A 20,704-nucleotide genomic window follows, 5' to 3' on the forward strand; every position below is an offset into this window, starting at 1 on the left:
TCAGAGAGTTTACTACCATGAAAACCAATTAAAAATATAAAACTTACTCAAATTCTTAGTCACTAAGACAGTAACAATTTGTAGAAGTGAAGGACTACAGGCCTGGGGTACAAAATTCTATAACAATACATTCTTTTCTCATGTAAAGTCTCATCTTAAACTCTCTCCTTACTGTGTGTTTGATGTGGTTCTTCTGGTAATACACAGTAAATCTCATAAACATGGAAGTACTCTTGTATTCTGGTTCATACCATTGTTGAACTTTGATTTTTATCCATCATGAGTCATCTTATGTAACTGCAATTTACTCTGCTCTTCACTCTATCTGTGTAATAAGAAAGGTCAGTGAAAACCATTGCCTCTTCTTAGCATACTAACCACCAAAGGTCACCTGACACATGAAGTAGCAGGTGATTCCCTCTTTTGCAAGATGGGCACTTAATGCACAACAGCTCGTGGACTTCTGCTATGCTGAGATTATTCTATAGTATCTATACATTCTGAAAGTATCTTACAGACAAGCAGCTCATTCATATTGCCGTGGTTTAACCCCAGCCAGCAACTAAGCACCACGCAGCCGCTCACTCACTCCCCCCTCACCCAGTGGGATGGGGGAGAAAATCGGGAAAAGAAGTAAAACTCGTGGGTTGAGATAAGAATGGTTTAATAGAACAGAAAAGAAGAAACTAATAATGATAATGATCACACTAATAAAATGTACAACAGTAGTAATAAAAGGATTGGAATGTACAAATGATGCGCAGTGCAATTGCTCACCACCCGCCGACCAACACCCAGCCAGTCCCCGAGCGGTGATTCCCCGCCCCCCCATTCCCAGTTCCTAACCTAGATGGGACGTCCCATGGTATGGAATACACCATTGGCTAGTCTGGGTCAGGTGCCCTGGCTGTGTCCTGTGCCACCTTCTTGTGCCTCTCCAGCTTTCTCGCTGGCTGGGCATGAGAAGCTGAAAAATTCTTGACTTTAGTCTAAACACTACTTAGCAACAACTGAAAACATCAGTGGTATCAACATTCTTTGCATACTGAACTCAAAACATAGCACTGTACCAGCTGCTAGGAAGACAGTTAACTCGTATCCCAGCTGAAACCAGGACACATACATATTTCACTTAAATGAAGGAATATATTCACAGCACAGCCAGCTATTTTGGTCTTCAGTAAAGATATGACAGTATAGCTACATTATATTCTAGTCTATATATTCTAGCTTCAAGATGATCATAAAAAATTTTAAGAGTATATATAGATATACTGAGACAATCCTGAAGTGTTGTATTTATCCAGTAGCTCCCTGAGTATTTTCCCTCCTTTCCAACATGAGTGAAGTATTAAGTAGTTTACAACACAATCCATGAGAGAAGGGAAGCGGAGTTTCTTCCTGACAAAACCCTGGCAAATTTGCAAGGCTGTTTATCCCACTGGTTATTATTAATACCAAACTGTGTAAAAGACATACCAAACAGTAGAAGAACTCAGGTCAGACAATGCCCTCAAAAGCTGTAATCACAAATAACAGCATGAAAAGACTGCGGCTAAAAGTAATTAAACTCTGAAGTGTTGGGGTTTAAAGGCTTGCAAGAGGAGCTCCAGATGCACCTCAGAAAACAGTAGCTTTCTCATGCTATTTCCCTCAGATACAACTTCCACAGAAACCACAACTGTGATTTAAGAAAGGTATATCATGCATTTGGGCATGAATCCACCACTCTTAACACTTTCTTGTTAATCCAGTTTATAATCAGTGACAGAATTAATCTCCTAATTACAAAAGTCACCATGAAGTGACAATAGTTACAACCAAAGCAAAAGCAAAGATAGACAAGCTTTGCCTCAGAAGCTCCTCATGCCCAAAATTTCTCCCCTCCTTGTATCAGCTAATTAAAAAAGATACTGCTTCTTACTTGTAACCCTATAGCCCTGTAATGTGGTATTGTTCCTGCTAGAACAGCCACAAGCTTTGTACTGAACCTTGTGAGGCCTCGGGGCTGAGGCTGGCCATGTTTGCTCTGCCTGCACTTCCCTTGCCCTGCCTGCTGCTTGGTTTTACCTGGTTTAGCTGTGAGAGCAATTTCTCTAACTGAACAGATGTCTGCGACTAACTTGTTTTACTTTTGTTATCTTTATATGGTACAACCACCGACAGCAGTTATTGCATGTAGAATGAGATATTTACAACTCCAATATAATGATGTAGTGTAAAGAACTACAGGCTGACTAAAGATAGGAAAGGCCTTGAGAAATGGAGACCCAGGATGCAACACAGAGGAGTACAGGCATGGGATCACATGAGATGGGGCACTGGGTTGGCACTGGAGAACACAACAGCTGTAAGTAAATTCCCAGGGGTCCGTTAAAGAAATGCAGACTTGGTTTTAAGGGTAACAAACAGAACAAAGAAACTGTATCTTAGATACATAAAAGGCACTACATAAGGTACTTTGGATGCAGAATGAAGCTGCAGACCAGTGAAGAAAGAGCAAAGGTATGAAAGTATGTTAACAAACACACAAAACCAATCTCAAGTGGATTCTGGGGTAAAGAAAAATAAACCATCAACAGGAACATCATACTCCTCCCAGTGAAGGACTGCAGATGCTGGCAAGCCACAGTAACACCTGCCCATCCCCGACCCCAGACGGCTGCCAGCCCGCAGACCCTGAGGCACAACGCCATGGGCAGAACCTCAGGAAGCAGGGAGGAACAAGTGAGTGCACGTTAACAGTCTCAATGGCAATATTATTCTTTCTTTTTTCTTTAACAATTAAATCTGGACTAACAATAATCACACTTTGAAAATTTCACTTACATGAAGAATAAATTCTTGGTTTTATATACACAACGTGTGTTTCTTCTTTGCCCATAAACAAGATGTGAGTGTAAGACACTGCAGCTGTGCTGCCCAATAGCTCCTAAACCATTAATGCTGTAGCACCATCAGCACAGTACTACTATTTCAGAAAGAGTAAATCGTAAATATGTCAGGCTAGGGACTGTGAAGTCTGCAACTGCATGTTAACACAGAAGCACTTCAGTTTCTTTATCTCAAAGTTTATTGTGCTTTAAACATAAATTCAACCAGTTAAGCATAGAACTTAAAAATTGCTATGTTATTTTGAGAACTTATCCAGTGCAGGAGTGGTTTTGAACACTGAAGCAGAGTTTCCACCTTTACCAAATTGGAAAGATTTATATTAATATTTGATCTTTGTTTCTCTTACAGTCACTCAAGGAAGTGAATGAGAAAGCTGGTGCGGATACAGTACGAGCTGCACAGAGTCAAAATGCTCTCCCACTATTGCATCCCTCAATCTTAATTCTGGGGATTCAGAGCTGGTCAAGTCACTGCACCTAAATATTACTTCATATTAAATCCACTATCTTTTAATATCATGGTATGAGATTAGGACTGCCCCTTTTCCCTTGTGTTTTCTCTTTCCTTACTTTAAGCAACTTCTCCAGGGCCTCATATTTCCCTAACAAAGGTCACAACTGAGACCTTGTCGTTACTGCTTGCCTCCTCCAGCTGTGATTTCATTTCACTTCCTTCTCTTCCTGCTTTACTTTGGTACTAACACTAAATAATGCTTTTAGCCCTCCAACAGCCAGCTGAGGAATCCATAAGCAGCCTGAGGATAATTCTTGTTATGAGTATCATCACAGAAAGAGTGACTGAAATCCAAGTACATAAATGCATGATGAGACACCTCAAGGATTTACAGTTTAAATACAAACATGACAGTGCAAGAAAAAGAATTGTAAACCAATGTACACGAGAAAGAGACAAGCATAAATTAAGTGAACTAAGGTCGCAAGTTAAACCTTTCAAGCCTAGTACCTTCACTAGAAGACTGTCAGTTGCTAGAGAACATCAGTATGGACTTGAAAACTCAAGGCTGTGAAATGTGTTCACCTGATTCGTGTCAATATAAACAATGCTAGGGCCACATAATAAAATGTGACCCTCACTGTGTATGTAATCTTTAACCATTTTGTTGTTCCTCGTATAACCGCAGGCTGGGAGGAGACAGATGATATGTATATAGTTCTTTTTTTCCAGCCCAAAACCAAGAGATCCTAGGGGAGAACTGAGGCATTTAAATGTGTAGCTAGCCTCAGAGATTGCAGTACTTAGGGTCTTGATGGGCAATTTGCTGTATCCATTTGTTGAGGGGGAGATGTCTGTTGTGAACTTGTTTGGGTTCTGGTGATCGCAGCTGGTGTTGTGCAAGGTGTCGGCTGTTGCACAGGATGTCTGCTATCTGGCCCGAGCAGTGGGGAGCCTGTTCGGAGATACATTGTATAGAAGACCCTCAGCCAATGAGGAGAGTTCGAGAAGTTTCTAGGAGAACTACTGCACCCACACAACCAGGAGGTGGAGAGTCTTTTAGAAGAACATGCCTAGTATGAATAAGTAACTAATGTTAGACTATAAAAGAAGCTGGGTTGCTTTTCACAGCGCCCATCTTGGTAGAGCAGAGGCTGCAGGTGTGCCCAGCGCTGTTTGCTTGCCTTTATTCATTTAATAAATTGTAAACTTCGATTGGAATCCTGTTTGAGACTAAATTCATTTATCACAAGGCTGCAGGGCAAGATAACAGCATCTGACACTGTGGATAAACAATGCAGTATCTCACCCACCTGTTTACCCTGAGTGCAGATTAACTCTGGCAGCATGGAAGCAAACTCACTTCATGGAAACTGACTACTAGTCACCTTTTAAGACAAAACTTCCAGGTTTTGAAAAAGATAAAAAAAGAACTGGTGATATGTCAAGTTATAAAATAAGGCAAAGAGGCCAACAGTATTTTTCCCGATGGGTGAGGATCATTTCCAAGAGGATACTGCAGTTTTGAAGCTGGCTACATAGTCTTCTGTGTAAAATGATTGTGAAGAGAAATGGAAATAAAATTGGAGGAGCCACATATGGTATTTCTGTCTGAGATCTTTCAGAAAATTATTACAAGCTTCAGACGTTAGCAAACAATGCAAACATATAACAAGATATACACAAAAGGGAATTTATAACAGAAATACTTCACCTTCTTAGCTATAGCAACAATAACAAGAACCATTATTAATATTTGCAATTCCTAGACTTAAGTAGTTATTATCACATCCTAACAATATACCAGAAACCTAAATATCCCCCATGAACACAAACGTGCGCGCACACACACACAAAATTCAAGTATACCCCTCACAGGCATTAAGAGCTTTGCCGTGTAGAGCAGACAGAGGAAGGCTGGGTCCCTCTGCTGTTAGCAGGCTAGCTCAGTCCTGCACCTTCACCACAGAGCCTGCATCAGAGCAGACCTCCGGGCGGGGGGGGGCAAGTGCTGGTCAGGAGCTCACAGAATCGCTCCTATTTACAATCCAAGGTTTATACACTTTAACTTAATAATAGAGTGCATTCTGCCACGACACGACGTTTATGGGCACATTTTGCCTTACTGCAAGACAGAAAAAGCTTTTTACAGATACAGTTATCACAGTTCAAAATAAACTAGATAAGCAGTCTATGCATTCACAAAGAAATTTCAAAGTCTGAACAGGTCTTCTCTCTCAGACTGCTCTCCAGAATAGCTTTAATTAAAGATAAAAATGATATGCACAGTACCTTTAACACAGAGACCTTAGAAGAGACTCACCTCACAGCAGGGTTCTGCTGCACTGAAGTACTTCTTAAAAGAGCACTTAAATGAAATACTTCCCATTGTCATTTATCAAAACTCTCACTCCATCTACTCAGAGGTTTATGCTTTTTTCCCTTTGTGAAGTTTTACTATCTGATTGCCTAAGCATATGTGGTAAGTATGCTGGAAATCATGGTTACTAAGTACCACAGATCAGCTTCCTATTGTAAGTACCACTGTAACAAAATGCACATTTTTACAAGGAGGGGTGCCAGAATGCTGAAGAAGGACGGCAAGTGGAACTTGCAAGAAAAGGGAGGATACCTAGACTGGCACATGAGAGGGGAGCAGCCACAAGGAGTGTGTGGCTGAGGAGCATCCCCTTTTGTGACATGTCAGACTGTTAGGAGGATATGATTTTCTAGCTCCACATTTTCCTGGGAGGATACCAGAGCAATGGGAAACACAGCTGCACTAGCCACACATGCTGCTTAACACTGAGTCTGGGAAGTAGGCCTGTTTAAATATTCCATGCCACAATCACAGACTTTCACCAAGGTTAACGAATCAATGCAAGACCAAAATATCTTCCCCTCAAAACTACTATTTGAAACCAGATCATTTATTTTACATACTTATTTTTTAATTTTTTGTACTTTGTAAACCATATGCTTACTGATTAGACATACCAGTTTAAACAACTGTGTAACATTTGCCATATGAAACTTAAAAATAATGTAGGAATTCATTAAGTATGGTTTAAAAAGAAGAAGATCTGAAAGTGTATTTTTCTTCCTTAGCTATCACAAATTTGGAAAACTTGTACAACACTTTATTCTTGAAAGTAACATCTAACAAAGATTAAAGTGGCTGGAGAGACTGCAGATGACATGACTGTGCGAACACTCATATATACTGTGCTTCTGCATCATCGTTTCATTTAACAGAAACAATGAGGCCTGGAATTTTTAAAGCCATTTTAGGGACTCAAACACCTAAGAATTTTTAGAGTTATTATAAAACAAGTGTTCAATATTAAGACATCCAGATCTTGGAAAGGGTCTTTACACTCAGTTTCGGAGACGCATTTTACAAAATAAGAACAAGTTTTCAAAATATGACAATGACAATTTAAATGTTTCTTGAAACAAAACAAAAAACCTTCCCAAAGATGAAAGAATATATGCATGCCATACTGAAAAGTCTCATGATATGTCCCAGACCCATCACATTTTCAAGCTGGTTCTTACATTTAATTGAGAGAGACAGCCTCTGTGTATCTCCCTCTCAAACCTGAATTCACTGCTCTGCTTCAATTCTGTACTATACTCTAAAGGCTCTGTTAATTGCATGTAGGAAAGAGTTCGAAGTCACTTAATGTGTGAGAGGAGTGGAACTGTGTAAGGACAGCTGAATACTAAGGATAATAATAATTTAGGTACAAAGGCCTAATGAAAGATCCATACATGAACTACTGGTCCTCTATATCCCATTGCATTAAATGCAAACCAATGAAAACTATTTGGCATCTAACCTAAGCATAGTCCATTCAAATAAGCTTAGTATTTCTCAGTGAGGCATAAATATTAAATTAGGCTTGACTATTATAAAATGTAAAGCAATCACAGAAAAAAAAAAAAATCCATGAAATAAAGAGTTACATGAGCTTTACAGGTCACTACACTTCATCTGTGGAATATTCTAAGATTATCACAGTGACACACCTACCCAAAGCAGGAGTGATTTCTTGAGTAGATACTGTTTCTCTGATGAGAGTTAGTATGTTTGCTCTTGCTTGGCCACACAGTATTTTGTATCAGGAACTTTATGATGAGAAATTTTCTTTTAAAGGTATACATTATCATTAGTCTTTCTACTGAATTTCAGAGCAAAGAACCCCTGTGTTATTCATCTTAAGACATCTTCCTGGTCTTTCTCCCCCTCGAACACCAAAAATTGCATGACCATCTATGGTCTTTAATTCTGTTCTGCTTTAGATGGTTTGAAGAAAGAAACCATGGTTTTATAATTGATAAGCATATGTAACATGTCTATCAGATTTGAAGACAAAATATTTACCTACTAAAGACGAGTATTTTAAATAGCAACAATCAATTTTTACTCAAAGAAAAATATTTGTGTTACAATAAATAATAAATGCAAACATCTTTTAAAACATAAAACTTTCTTAACTGTAAAATTGACTCAAAATGTCATTACTTAAAAGTTAGGAAATCTGAAATGCTAGGGTTTCTCATTCAGAAGATCTGAATGTTTCATTTTCCTTTAATCACACTGATTAAATTTTATGGCCACTTCAAATTTGTTATTACATCACAAAACAATAAGAAGGCCAACAGAAAGTAGTTTTTACCCACCAAGGTTTGATTTTACACTGAAAAAACCTAATGGGCTGAATTAGAAAAACTACATGTAGGAAGAGGTCATAAATCCTTGTTTGCAGGATAGCTGATTGTAGACAGTACCACGTTAAACCAGTATTAAGAGACAGCATCAAAAAAAAGTCAGAATGACTTATAAAAGCAAGGCAAACTTTAAAAAAAAAAGTAGCATAATTAATTTTAAACACCTACTTGCTTCTGTAGCCACCGTTGCCGCCGCCTTTGTTTTCTCCTCAAGCTTTTCAACTTGTTTCTTTCTCTCTTACTCAGCTTTTGGTTGAAGGAAATACTTGTAGGCTGCACAAGACCAACAGGTGTGATGTATTTTTCCTCTGCTACAACACTTGTAGGTGAAGAAAGGTTCATCACAAAAGGTGACCCATCAGCAATGGCACTCCCAGAAGATCGTCCAGTAGCTTCAAAATCACACTCACTTTCTGCTTCTCTATGTACTAATGTGGTAAAGGAAGTAACTCTAAACCTTTTTTGTAGTTTGTTAGCACTGGAACTATATAGGTCCTGAAAAGAACTACCATCTTTCCTATTGGACTCTAATTGCAAGCCACTTCGTGTGTGAGCAGGTGGATTTTCATTTTGGCCATGGTAAATTGTTCCCATACTGCAAGTTTCATATAACACAGATGACAAAACAAGTCTCTCTCTGATATTTAAATCCAAACTATGTGATCTTCTGTGAAAAGCTTTTACAGTGCATGCATCATTCATAGGATAGGAAGCAGAAAGATTTGGGGTTGGATTTAATGTCTTTAAGGGAACTTTTTTACTTTTCATCTCAAATCTGGGAGCTCTTACTTCCAGACAAAGTGCTTCAGTTAATCTTCCAGTGCCATTGTTATTTCTGGCCATGTATGAAAGCCCTTGATTTTCGATTTCCAAAGTTGCAGTTACCACTTCATGGCAGGTATCCTTGCTAAAACCAGACTGAATTTTGAGGAGAGGTAAGTGTTTTCCTGATGATTTTGCCAATTTAACAGAGAAAGCTGGCTGATAGTCAGTCTGACTTTTGCAGAAATGTATATTTACTACCTGTCCACAGGAACACTTTGTGTTGCAAACAAAGTTAAAGCCCCCTAAACAGGCCTCACAGAATGGACAGTGCAGTTTTCCAATTGTCCACTGTGTCTATTAAGAAAAGAAGAAAACACGCAACACATTCATTGTAAATAAACGATTAAGAAATCATTACTAGAGTTACTTTTCTCCTTTAATAAAAGGGTCTACTTTTTGTTTTTCAAACACAATAAAAGGGACTTCACAGCAGAAAGAAAATCCACCATAAATAATGTTCTGGTCAAAACTCTGCTTGCTGCAGTGATAACTAATTCTAAGAAATCTAGAACACACATTTCAAAATGTAGGGGCTTTGAAATATGTTTAAAATTTGTCCATAGATAGAATAATGCTGCAATACTAATGAAAACATTAGATACTTTAAAGCAGTGAAATCAATTTACCATGTTAATCTGGAATTGGCAAGCACACTTTCTCAGCTGAGTCTTCTGAGTGCTGATACATTTCTTGCATACTAAGTAGAGTGGAAGGAGATTTCTTACAAAAAGAATATAGCTTTTTACTTTGCTTTCCCTATGAAAGCTTGAAATGGTACTTGTATTTTGGTGTATGTAATATTACAACATAATCTGTGTGCAGATACCATGACAAATCCTTAATAGTCTATCTATACGTAGACAGTTATTTTCATTATTTGTAATTCTATGAATTTCATTTCAATACCAAAGGCACTTTTTCAAAAGGAAATATGCATCAAAGATCTATAAACTCCTACACATTTGCACAACTATTAGTGTTTTCAGTAAATATATTCATCTGTCAGCAGAAACATTCTTGAGGATTAAAGTTATGCAAGTATTTGTAGGATCAAAGCCCAGATGAGAAACATTATCAACTCCAGTCACATGTTACTCACTAGTGTGCCTGAAGTGGAGTTGAGCCATGAATACAGAAGCTGCCCAACATTTCATTGCTTTCAGTTGCAAATGTCTTTCAAGGTAGTTTGGGAAAATGATTCCATGGCTGATGCTTCAGAAAGTTTCAGTAAAACAAATTTTGCTGTTTCAGAAAAAAAACTTTTGTGGAAAAAAGCTTATTTTTCACATGCAATGCTAGAAAAAGTTCTGGAAACACTTCTTTGAGAAATGTACTCCTGCCCTGTGGGTTAAAACCTCAGGATTTCACAAAGTATCAAAAACATGCCTTTCATTGCGCCTATGAGAATCTGTTTAAATTTGGACACGTTTTTTAACTTAGAGAAAAAAAAAATCTCTGTTTACATATGCCCAAAGGCTTTCAAATCCCTGAAAATATCTTGAACATGCACAGTCTCTCTCAGTTTATAAGGCTGACCAATGTGTGCATATGCCATTCACAAAGAAGGATTAAGCTGGTTCAGAGATTTAGTGTAAGTCTCCCACACTCCCTTTCCCAGATGCCATGGGCTAGGCACTAAAATTCAGGGAAAAGCACTTTCTAGTGCCTTTAGTGAGTATTTCTGGCATTCAGGGGCTATGGAATAGTAACGTGAATCTCCAAATAGAGAGGAGTGACTCATGAAGGTTAGGGAAGAAGGCTAGGAGCCGGGCAACAATGAGAATGCAAGAGACAGCCGGGAAGAAAAAGGACATCTCTATGTCCTACATGCGCAGAGACTGGGAGATGAGGTGCAGTACAAGGGAGTTCAGGACTGATTTAGCGTGAGTTTGGCAACGGACTGTGGAAGCATTGACTCAGTAAAAGAACTAACAGCCTACTAGTGGAGGAGGTGGTAGGGGGGAAAATCAGCCAGATCTGAAAAGGAGCTGAGGGTACACAGATTTAATGATGGGCTGCTTAAAGAGAAAAACTGGGAAGGGTTAGCCAAAGAAGCTAAAACAAGTGATCAGTGATGGGGAAAAGAAAATGCAGGTCAATGAAGGTCACTAGCAGCACTAGCTAGATTTATAATTATTGAAGATTATCTATACACTAATGTGTGCATGAAACCCAATGAGATTGGTTAAGAACAGGGACAGATGGCAAAAAAGAACTGGCTGGGAAGCAGTGGGTTTTTACAGCCTGCAAATAGACTTTGTGCTTATGTAAAATGATTTAGCCTTTGATTCAGGAGTCATACAAGAGAAAATAACACATGATCACAAAATTATTCAGAGCCCAAGAGGATCTGGGGATAAGTCAGAATTGTTTAAAAAAAACCCCACATTTATCCATAAACCCACAGGATCTTTCCAGAGAAGTCAGAAGTGAAGGAGGCAAGAGTTCCCAGGATATTAAAGAACAATATGAACACTAAAATATTGAAGGTGTTCATAGAGAACTGCATTCTCTGTCTCTGCCACCAGCAGAACATTGCTCCTTTGCAATCTTGAGCAAGTATGTTAAACCTTTGAGCAGCCTATGGGGTTTTGTATTTCCCAGGCCTCCAGCCTGACCCTCTAGGCTTTCAAATGCAGAAGGCTGGACATTTACAGCTACAGGTAAAAAGAATAATATTAGTATCAATATTGAATCCAATTTTACTGAAATAATGTAACATGCAAAGTAGTGTAAAAAACTGCATCCTTATGATGAGGCTTTCAAGATTAGGCAATTCTGTCAAATGGGGAAATACCTCACCACGCCTAATTTTCACACACACCCCCAAGATTAATGTTTCTGAAATAGATACACTAGTTTGTCATGCCCTACTGAAGTATAAGAGATCATTAATTTTTAAAAATGTTTAATTAATGTTTAACAAAATAAAACAGAGTGAAACAATGAAGGAAGATGAAACAAATTTTCTCAATTTTTGAATGCTTAGTTTTACAGTCATAACATTTTTTTTCTTTGTGTATCATTCTGAGGGTGGATTTGCTTAGATCAGAAGTTACTTGCATTATAGTAAAACTTAGGACACTGAAGTCTAAGCAGAAAGGAATGCAGATACCATTTGCCTCTCAAAATCAAAGGCTCATCAGAGAAAAACTGTAGGGCAAAAGAAAAGCACTGTTTCTGCTTATTGTATCTATGCAACAACATTAACTTCTAGACCTAAAATAACTCAAAGAAAACGTCCAACTGAAGCAATCAGTACAAGAAAGTTATGAGATGGTTTGTAGTTTCAAATGGGGTGTTAAAACTCAAAAGCAGGGACACTGGCTTGTCATCAGACCTTTGAATTTGCAGGAAGGAAACTACTTTCTATTCATATGACACAACAGCACATTAAATTTAAAAGGCATCACATCATATTCCAACAACTGATCTCTTAACAAACCCCCAGTCCTGTCTTATGGAGAAACACACTTCTTACTGTCACTGTCAACATATGCATTAGTACTGCAAGACACAATGATCAAGACAAACCAAAACCCAAAGCCTAGATAACAAACATAATTTTAAGCATTGACAAAATATGCAGAGGTGCCCATGACAGTTATTTGGACAAACACAAATACATTCATCTATAAATGGGCAGGAACACAATTTATCACTTGCAGATTTTGTGCATACAAAAAAAACCCCAAACCACATTTAAGAGGGAAAAAAGCCTCTGTAAATGGTAATGATAGAAGTTACTGATAAAAATTCACTCAGAAGGTCTCTGTAATAGACATGGGCCTTGGGAAAAAAGTGCCCTTGAAATATGTTCTCCTTACTTACTTCACATTTTGAACGATAAAGATGCAAGCAAAAAAAGATCTACCTTTTCAATGACACATTTCACCCACTCTGGAACAGCTTCTAAGTTCACATGCCATACATTGCAAGACTCCTGAGCAGCAGCTGAAGGTTGTGATGTCTGTTAAAAAAAGAATTATTGTATTGATATTCAACATTAATGTAAGCTTTTTTTGTTTGAATATAGCCAGAAGTCAGCTTCCCAAATTCAGTAAATATTTTATTACCAAATGATAAAGCTCAAAGATGTAGGTACATTCTTTAAGCAAAAAACCAGGTAGATGCTGTCAATAATTCTCTATTACTGAACCTAAGGACATTGGACAGACTCCACTGTGGAGATGGAGGCGTTTGGAGGTGGGTTTGTTTTGTTTACAAGAACAGAAAGTATGCAACTGATGATCTTCTAAGTATATTCAGAAATTTATTTCAGAAGCACTATCAGCTGGCACAATTTTACAGTAAAGATAGGAAAATTTAAGATCTAGTTTATAAGAAGACTGTGGTTAGTACTGCACAACTATGCCACAAACAGTTTTAAATTAATTTTCTAATGCTTGTTAGAATAACTAGCAGAGAAACTAGGGACCCTTAGCAACTTTTGAGTTTTTACTGCAATGATGTGACCAACTGAAGAGAAAACAAAATCTAAACAACTGTAGCATTTCACTAACTGATACTAAAATAAAAACAATTAACTATCTTTTAGCACAGAAGTGATACAAGTGTAATTAAATCTTGTAATATGGTTTAGAATGTCAGTAGAGTTATAAAGATGGCTAAAAATACAAGGAAACTCTGGTGAGTGTTAAAGTCTTAAAATCAGTTGTTAAAATTTATGAATATGGAAAATTACTGACTCCTATGTTGTGAAACCCATGGGAATAAAAGTTGCATTATGCTGAAAATTGGAAGTGGGGCTATACACAGAAGAGAGAAGGTTTTAGAAATTCTCCAAATAATAATAGCAGACAGATAGATCCATTTGCCATGTCTATGCTTCCTCCTATCTGTGGAGAGTACCTGTACTCCAACTTGGATACAATTCTGATTTAAAGTGTTTATACTGCATTCCTAAGTTCAACATTTGGTTTTAAGACTTGTTCTAAGATTTTTCTCTTTTACTCATATTTCATCTATGTCTTTGACTGAAGGTCTAAAATTCATCAGGGAAAGCCAACATACTGAAAACATTACTCTTTTCATCATAGTACAATCTTTGCCTCCCAGTGTCTTGGGAAGTAGTGTTAAATTATGGGGTTTTATCTGCTATCTACATAATTAGAGAAGGAGCTACGTCAGTCTTGTGCACAATGATGGTGGATCTCCGCTAGCAATTAAAAGCTCCACAATGGGGCATGGATGAAGATACCCCCTTCTTTTCACTACATTTTTTCCATGAAAGGAGTTGAAATTGTCCCCCCTGCCCCGCAAATGCTTCAAACCATGCACAAAATAAAACTCCTCCAGTATAAAGCATGAAAAATATTCCAGAACCTCAAGCTCTGTAAGTGGAGTGATTAAAATGGGTTTCACTAATAATATTAATTATATCAGGTTCTTAAAAAATAATAACTTTATTTCTACCTCTGTTGTTGTACCCTCCTCCATGCCAAAAAGAATGTTGTTGTATTTCTAGTGCGCTAATAAAAAATATCAACACCTTCGTTTCTATTTGCTTTTTTGCTTTGATTCAAGATCATAAGATGTAAGCACAGCCTTCTTGGCATATCTGGAAAGACTCTAACTCTTTATGATTACTAACTGCCATTATATAGCTGCAGGAAATACTCTGTCATTCTTTTATGCTGTATGATTATTTTTCTGTTTATTTTAATAAAGATGATGTAAATTACAAAGTGGTATTTTTAGTCTGGCAGGGCATCCCCCTCTTAGGGCAGGCTAATCTTCTGAACTATTTTTGTGCACAGCCTATCCCCCACTTTTTCAAAATGAAAAGCAAAAGTTTCTGATGTAGGAATATTTGACACACAGTTAACTACTGCAGTGGAAATTAGTGTCAGTATTTAAAACACACATTAGAAAGAAAGAGTTCTCTATTAAGAGATATTTAAAGAAAAAAATTACTTCATTAAAACTGTCAAAAATAGAACCCATTTTTATATGAAAAATGGTAACACTGTATACTCTACACAAGCTAGTAGTCAAATGTATCATGAATACCAGCCTTTATGTCACAGAACATAAAGGTGATCACTGCCTACTTGGCTTCACTAGCATTACTGCTTACATTATTCTCTATGGAATTGTCCATATTTTAGTACTTATATCCATAGGAGATTAATTACTAAGGGAGGGCAAGTCCAATACTTCTCCTTTATTTAAAACCAATGGCACTGGAAAAAGTTACAAACTCCGTCCAGATGCTATACTTACTCTGGATGGTTCTTTTCCATGACATTTTGCAAGGCAAACAGAATTTGCTATATATTTTCTACATCTCCAGCAACGTAGAACATCAGCCTCTTGGTTACTCATTTCAACTTGTGATTCTTCAGCTCTGTATGTCTATCTGTAAAAACCACTAAACATACAATTCAGTCACCTGTTGAAACCACACACGCTTTCCTCTTGCGACCCAGAAGTTTATCAGTAGTCTCTTCACTATAGAGGAGACTAATACTTTACTTACAAACATACTCTGATCTTGTATAGCATGCCACCTGGACTTTTTAAATAGCAGAGCAAAACAGTTGTTTTTATTTCCAGGCTGCATACAGAACTGGAAAACAACAACAACAACAAAACATATAAAAAAAATAAACCAACTTCCTCAATGTTTAGACAAAGGACAAGAGAACTGCAGTTTTCCCAGAATATGTCTGTAGAAATAAGTCACCGCTATCCTACATGTTAAATACACACACACATATATATGTGATGCCACAGAACAAAAATGAATGCTGATGTAAACCCAAAGAAGACAAAGACTGTTTTCTCAATGTGCCTCTGGAGGCTTGCTCCCTTAAATTACTTTGTGTGGGAGGATCAGTACCACTGGTGCAACAGAGTTTTTCACAGACCTGAATCAACCTCCTTGTAAAACAGAGACCTAAATTACGACAACCAGAAGGACAAGACAAATATTTTTCTCTCTTTGTGCCTTGCTGTGTTCTGATGTCTCTCTGGTCTTCTCTAACCTGTTTCCAAAGCCGCCTCTTTTCACCATGCTTTCTCCAAAGGTCCTCCAACTCTTCTTTCTACCTGCTTCTGGTTTTACTCCCTTGTGCTAGTTACATGAAAAAAAAAAGAAAATCTTTTACATCTACACACTCAACTCAAGCACTATGCTAGGGTTATGCCTACTCATAGTGCTGAAGTGCACAGTGTTTACTGACAGGGAAGCTGGGGCATAAAACTTAAAACCAATGTTAAAAGAATCTCTGTTCTGTCCAAACATCTGATTTTGCAATTATTTCAACAATTTAATTTTTATTTAGTTTTCACTAACTAAAGAAACTCTGAGGTCCTCAGTATAAGCTGCCTGAAGACTAGTTTGGCTTATTGAGCAATAGAGACTTCTGCATTTTGCCCGTTTTCCTCATTTCTACCTTTCCCTTTTCTGCCTTGGCTTCTGAATTAATCAAAGACTATGAAATACACACACAGAGGTTATTAATTATTTTTAATTTATATCTGATGTCTTCTTTCAGCAGATTTCCTACTTTTTCTACATATGTAAAGATTCTGAAATACAGTTTGACAAGGAAGAACAGAAACAACATGTGCATACATTAGGCTCCTAGCTCAAGTGTACATGCAGCTTTTAATAACCAGATCCACACTAAGCTTAGAAAGTGAAATTAAGGCAAACATTAAAACTTTTCTTGCAGTGTCACAATAAATTAAAATGAATTTTTGTTAAGATTCCATTAACCTAAGTTAAGATGGCCAAGCAAAAGATCATGGAAGAGACACAGAAAAGGCAGAATTGACACTGGAAACCTGTCTTGTTCATGACAAAAATGTGATGATTCAAATGCCGTGACTTGAGCAGAATCACTCTCAAGTTTTTATTAAACTCGCTATGCTACTTTCTGTACCAGACACATTGCGAAACTGGAATGTATAAAAATGCTGGACTTCTCAATGAATGACTTTTTTTTTAAATAAAAAAGTAGGTTCAGGCTCTGAAAGCTTTTTACAAGCAGTGTGTATCACTTTGCTGTGATAAGTGCAGCATTAGACTTCACAGGGTATTGAAAGAATGATTACCAGTTATTAATTTGTTTGTATTGCTCAAATACCTCAAAGCTGTTCTAATTAATTTATTCTTCACAATTTCATAGAACTTCTAGAATTAATTTAATCTTAAAACAGCTCAGTGAGAACCTCATACCTAAGTCCAACCAGGAAGGACTGAAAGACGGAATGAAAGACTTTTGCATAGAGCTAGCTCAGATGTGCTTTTCAGGTACAGCCATATACCCATCTACTAAAATACATTATTGAAATGTACTACAGTTAGTGATACACATTTTGCACACCTTATATGCTGTATCTGTGTATTCAAATGGTATATATTTAAGTCTCTCTACACATTCTGTTCCCCTTACGCTAATTGTTACAGAAAAAGCTGTTTTGCTATCTTGAACAGCTGCTTCATCTGAGGCTGATGATGCTTACTGGAGCGGAGTATGAAATAATTGGTGACCTCTGAACCAACAGATAAAGGGAGGGATAAATGCACTTGCTGTATTTAAAAGATGAGGTTCAAGTCATGCAAACAAAGGCTGTCTAAGGATCACTGGCATCTGAAGTGATGCAAATATCCCCCTCACCTGAACAATATCTAGCAAGCAAGCAAGCAAGCACTCCTTTACTGCAATATAAAAGCTCTATTTTTTTTTAATGATTTATACACTTTAAAAGTTCCTTCTTAGTTCTGCATATACCTCTCATTTAAGAATACACTTTCATAACAGAAATGAATGTATAATATATGTAATAACCCAGAGAGCACAGGTTTTATATAACCAAGAATGCTGATAGTGAACTACATGGAAAAAACTACCTCAAAGTGCAAAAACTTTTTAAGACTCTGTTATAGCAGACTGAAGTGTTCTTCTGGCCTAGCAGAATTTAAAAATGAAAATTCCTGTAGGTCTGTTAAAATTCTGCATGTACGTGCCTTCTGCAGTTCTTACAGAGGACAGAAGAAACACTACAAATGCACGCTAACACATTGCAGAGGTTTCTACATGTATCATGCTAGAAAACAGCAAGTGACATGTTTGATTTGTCACATAAGCATTCATTTTTATTTTGATTTGCATCTAACTTCAAGTGGAACTCAAAGCATATAAACAGAGGATTTTGAAACGTTTCTATAATTAAATGCAGTTAAACCTTACTGTTCTGGATATATTTTAATAAGTTTTTATTTATCTTCCTTTGCATATAAAACTAGTAAAAGGCATCTTGGCCTCACCTTGCTTTGTCTTTCAGCAAAAAATGCCAACATAAAGTTAAAAGATTCCAATCTGGCACTCAGAAACTAGATAGTATCACTCTCAGTGGGCCTTTTCAGCTTGGCACTGGGCCACTTTCTTGTGGCTGTACTGCTTTCAGATCAGTTGCTTTGTGTGAGCTCATGTTTTCCTCCAAAATAGCATCTAGACACATTCGAGTGTTACAAGGCCTATGCTCCTCCATGGCTCTTGTTTTATGTCCTTCAAACATTTTTCTAATGATTCAGTCCCCCAAAAAACAGGAGCAGAGGGTCCTAAGACTTCCTTCCCAAGGCAGAGTCTCAGTTCCCTTTCTTGAAAACCGTTTGTCTAACCTTCTCTTACAGACCTTTGATGGAGATTTCACAGCCTACCCAAACTATTTAATTACCTTATCTTCTCTTATTTTAACTTTTCCCCTAACATCTAACCTGAATTTTCTTGCAATTTCTCTTATTTGCTGTGAATACAGAAAACAAAACGGCTCCTTTTCTTCCATGCAAGAACATTTTACAACTTTAAACACTTATTACATATTAGCTCCCCTTCAACCTGCCTTTGGGCTAAATAAATCCAGTTCTTTCCATCTTTCCTCACAGACCATGCTTTCTTGATCTGCAACTGTAACTGCTATTTCGTGAACTCTTTCAAATGGGTCAGCTATTCTTGCACAGCAGTATTCAAATCTGGATGCAGAACTCAAACTGAAGTTTTATCAGCACTGAGTAGACTGGACAGATAATATAAATTTTCAAGGAAAAAAAAAGAATGGAGAATGCCTTACTAGGGTGGAAACTAACACAAAATTCACTACATCTGTTTGAAAATGTTGTTTCTTACATTTATAAGGGCAGAAAACACTGGAAGATTAAATAACTACTCCCCAGCAGCAAACAATTTTAAAGTAATTTCAGCATAAGGTCCTTAAGATTTTCAGATTCATACATGCTCATCAATATATTAAGGGAAAAGGAAACAGGAATCATATTTTTTTCCCTCCTCCCACTCTATCTGGAAAACCTGTGAGCAACACCACAAAAAGCTAGTGGAACTATTCACAAAGAAAATAACAAAAAATAGGTAAAGGATCAAGCATCAGACATAGCAGCCAAAGAAATGGTAGAGCGCTGATCCGCTTCCTGTTTATTCATCACTCCTTGAATGAGACACTTTCCCTTCTGGCATGCTCTCACTAGTAGTAAGTCCCCTTTGATCATTATATCTAAGTTTCTCGTGCAATCTGAATTGTATAAGGTATTAAGCTTTGGCCATTTCTTCTTCAAAAAGATTGCTAGAAAATACGAAGTAAAATCTCACGAAAAAATTCTCAAATGTTCAAAGAGAAGAACTAAACACAAAACCCTAATTTTCCATTGAAAACCTGGTCTAGAATTTCTTTCCAACTAACCTGCCTCTCATCCCCAAATGCATAAAAATAAGAAAACGAGTACAGCAGGACAAGTGGTTCGTAATGCTTTTTTGTTCAAAAGTCACCTGTGATCCCTTCAGATCACTGCAGCCATGAAGATTACAATAATAATTAGGTAGCACTGAGAAATTAGGGCACAGAAACTTGAGCACTAGTTACTAGGAGTCTTGAAAAAATATTAGATGAGTGGAGGCTTTGAAGTGGAGGCTTGACAGAGAGAAGCTAGATGAGCTGTCCTAGCTAACAAGTGTCCATACCAGAAGTTCCTGCTCCCGAAAGGGAGGAACCGAGACTTTGCTGGACAGAGAAACAATCACGGAAGGCATTCAGGTACACATAAAAACCTGCTGCTAGCTTCTGATCTCCAGAGTATTTCTGCTTAAAGAGAGACTTTTAAAAGCACACTTAACCAGTGTTTCTCAATAAAGTAGCACTTAGATGGGAAGACAGAAGATAAAGTTTAGCGGACTGCCTCCAGGCTGCCAGAGAAGCAAAGCAGCAAGATGTGTGAAGAGCTGTGCCATCTGCTTCTGTGCCAATTCCTGCTCCGTTATGAACTCCAGTTCAGCTACTGCTGTGTGATCAGCTTCCATGTCACAGGCCACTGGCTGATGAGAGGGTGGCGAGCGTGCGATATTCTTCCTCTCGTAGCAAGAGTAGCCCATGTAATTAAAAGGCAGTTAACACCAAAGTGGGAAAGTATGTTACTTGCAGCATATTACTTAACTCGCTAAAAAATCCCACTGCATGCTGAAGTCAACAGGTCTACCAGATATAGCAAGAGAATGGGGAGTGTGTGAGTCGCTCTGACAGGCAACAGACCTGACAGGTCAATGGAAAGCCATGAATCTGCACGTAATCTCTTGCATGAGATCCCACAGACCAGCACCGCCCGCTTCATCCTCTTGCACGTACAAACATCAGCTGCTGCACAAAGTAAGAGACGAAACCAGCAGAAAGACGATGCCCTCGTCCCAGCCTAACACGAGCTCCTGACCGCCAGCCGCCAGGCAGCACAGCCGCAGCGGCTGCCCCGGCCGCCCCGCCG

General features: G+C 37.9%; 1 protein-coding gene across 1 annotated transcript in view; it reads right to left on the reverse strand.

Moving 5' to 3' along the window:
* Window positions 1-1,177: 1,177 nt before the first annotated feature.
* RNF180 (ring finger protein 180) overlaps window positions 1,178-20,704 on the reverse strand; it is a 19,701-nt gene continuing 174 nt past the window's right edge. Inside the window, exons 2-4 of the mRNA XM_010580590.1 lie at window positions 12,782-12,877; window positions 8,251-9,201; window positions 1,178-1,327 (exon numbers count right to left, since the gene is read on the reverse strand). Of these exons, the coding sequence (XP_010578892.1) occupies window positions 1,178-1,327; window positions 8,251-9,201; window positions 12,782-12,877 (1,197 nt within the window). The remainder of the gene's footprint in view (window positions 1,328-8,250; window positions 9,202-12,781; window positions 12,878-20,704) is intronic.

The sequence above is a fragment of the Haliaeetus leucocephalus genome, unplaced genomic scaffold (genome assembly GCF_000737465.1).
Source record: "Haliaeetus leucocephalus isolate CR32 unplaced genomic scaffold, Haliaeetus_leucocephalus-4.0 Scaffold722, whole genome shotgun sequence".
Taxonomy (NCBI): Eukaryota; Metazoa; Chordata; class Aves; order Accipitriformes; family Accipitridae; genus Haliaeetus; species Haliaeetus leucocephalus.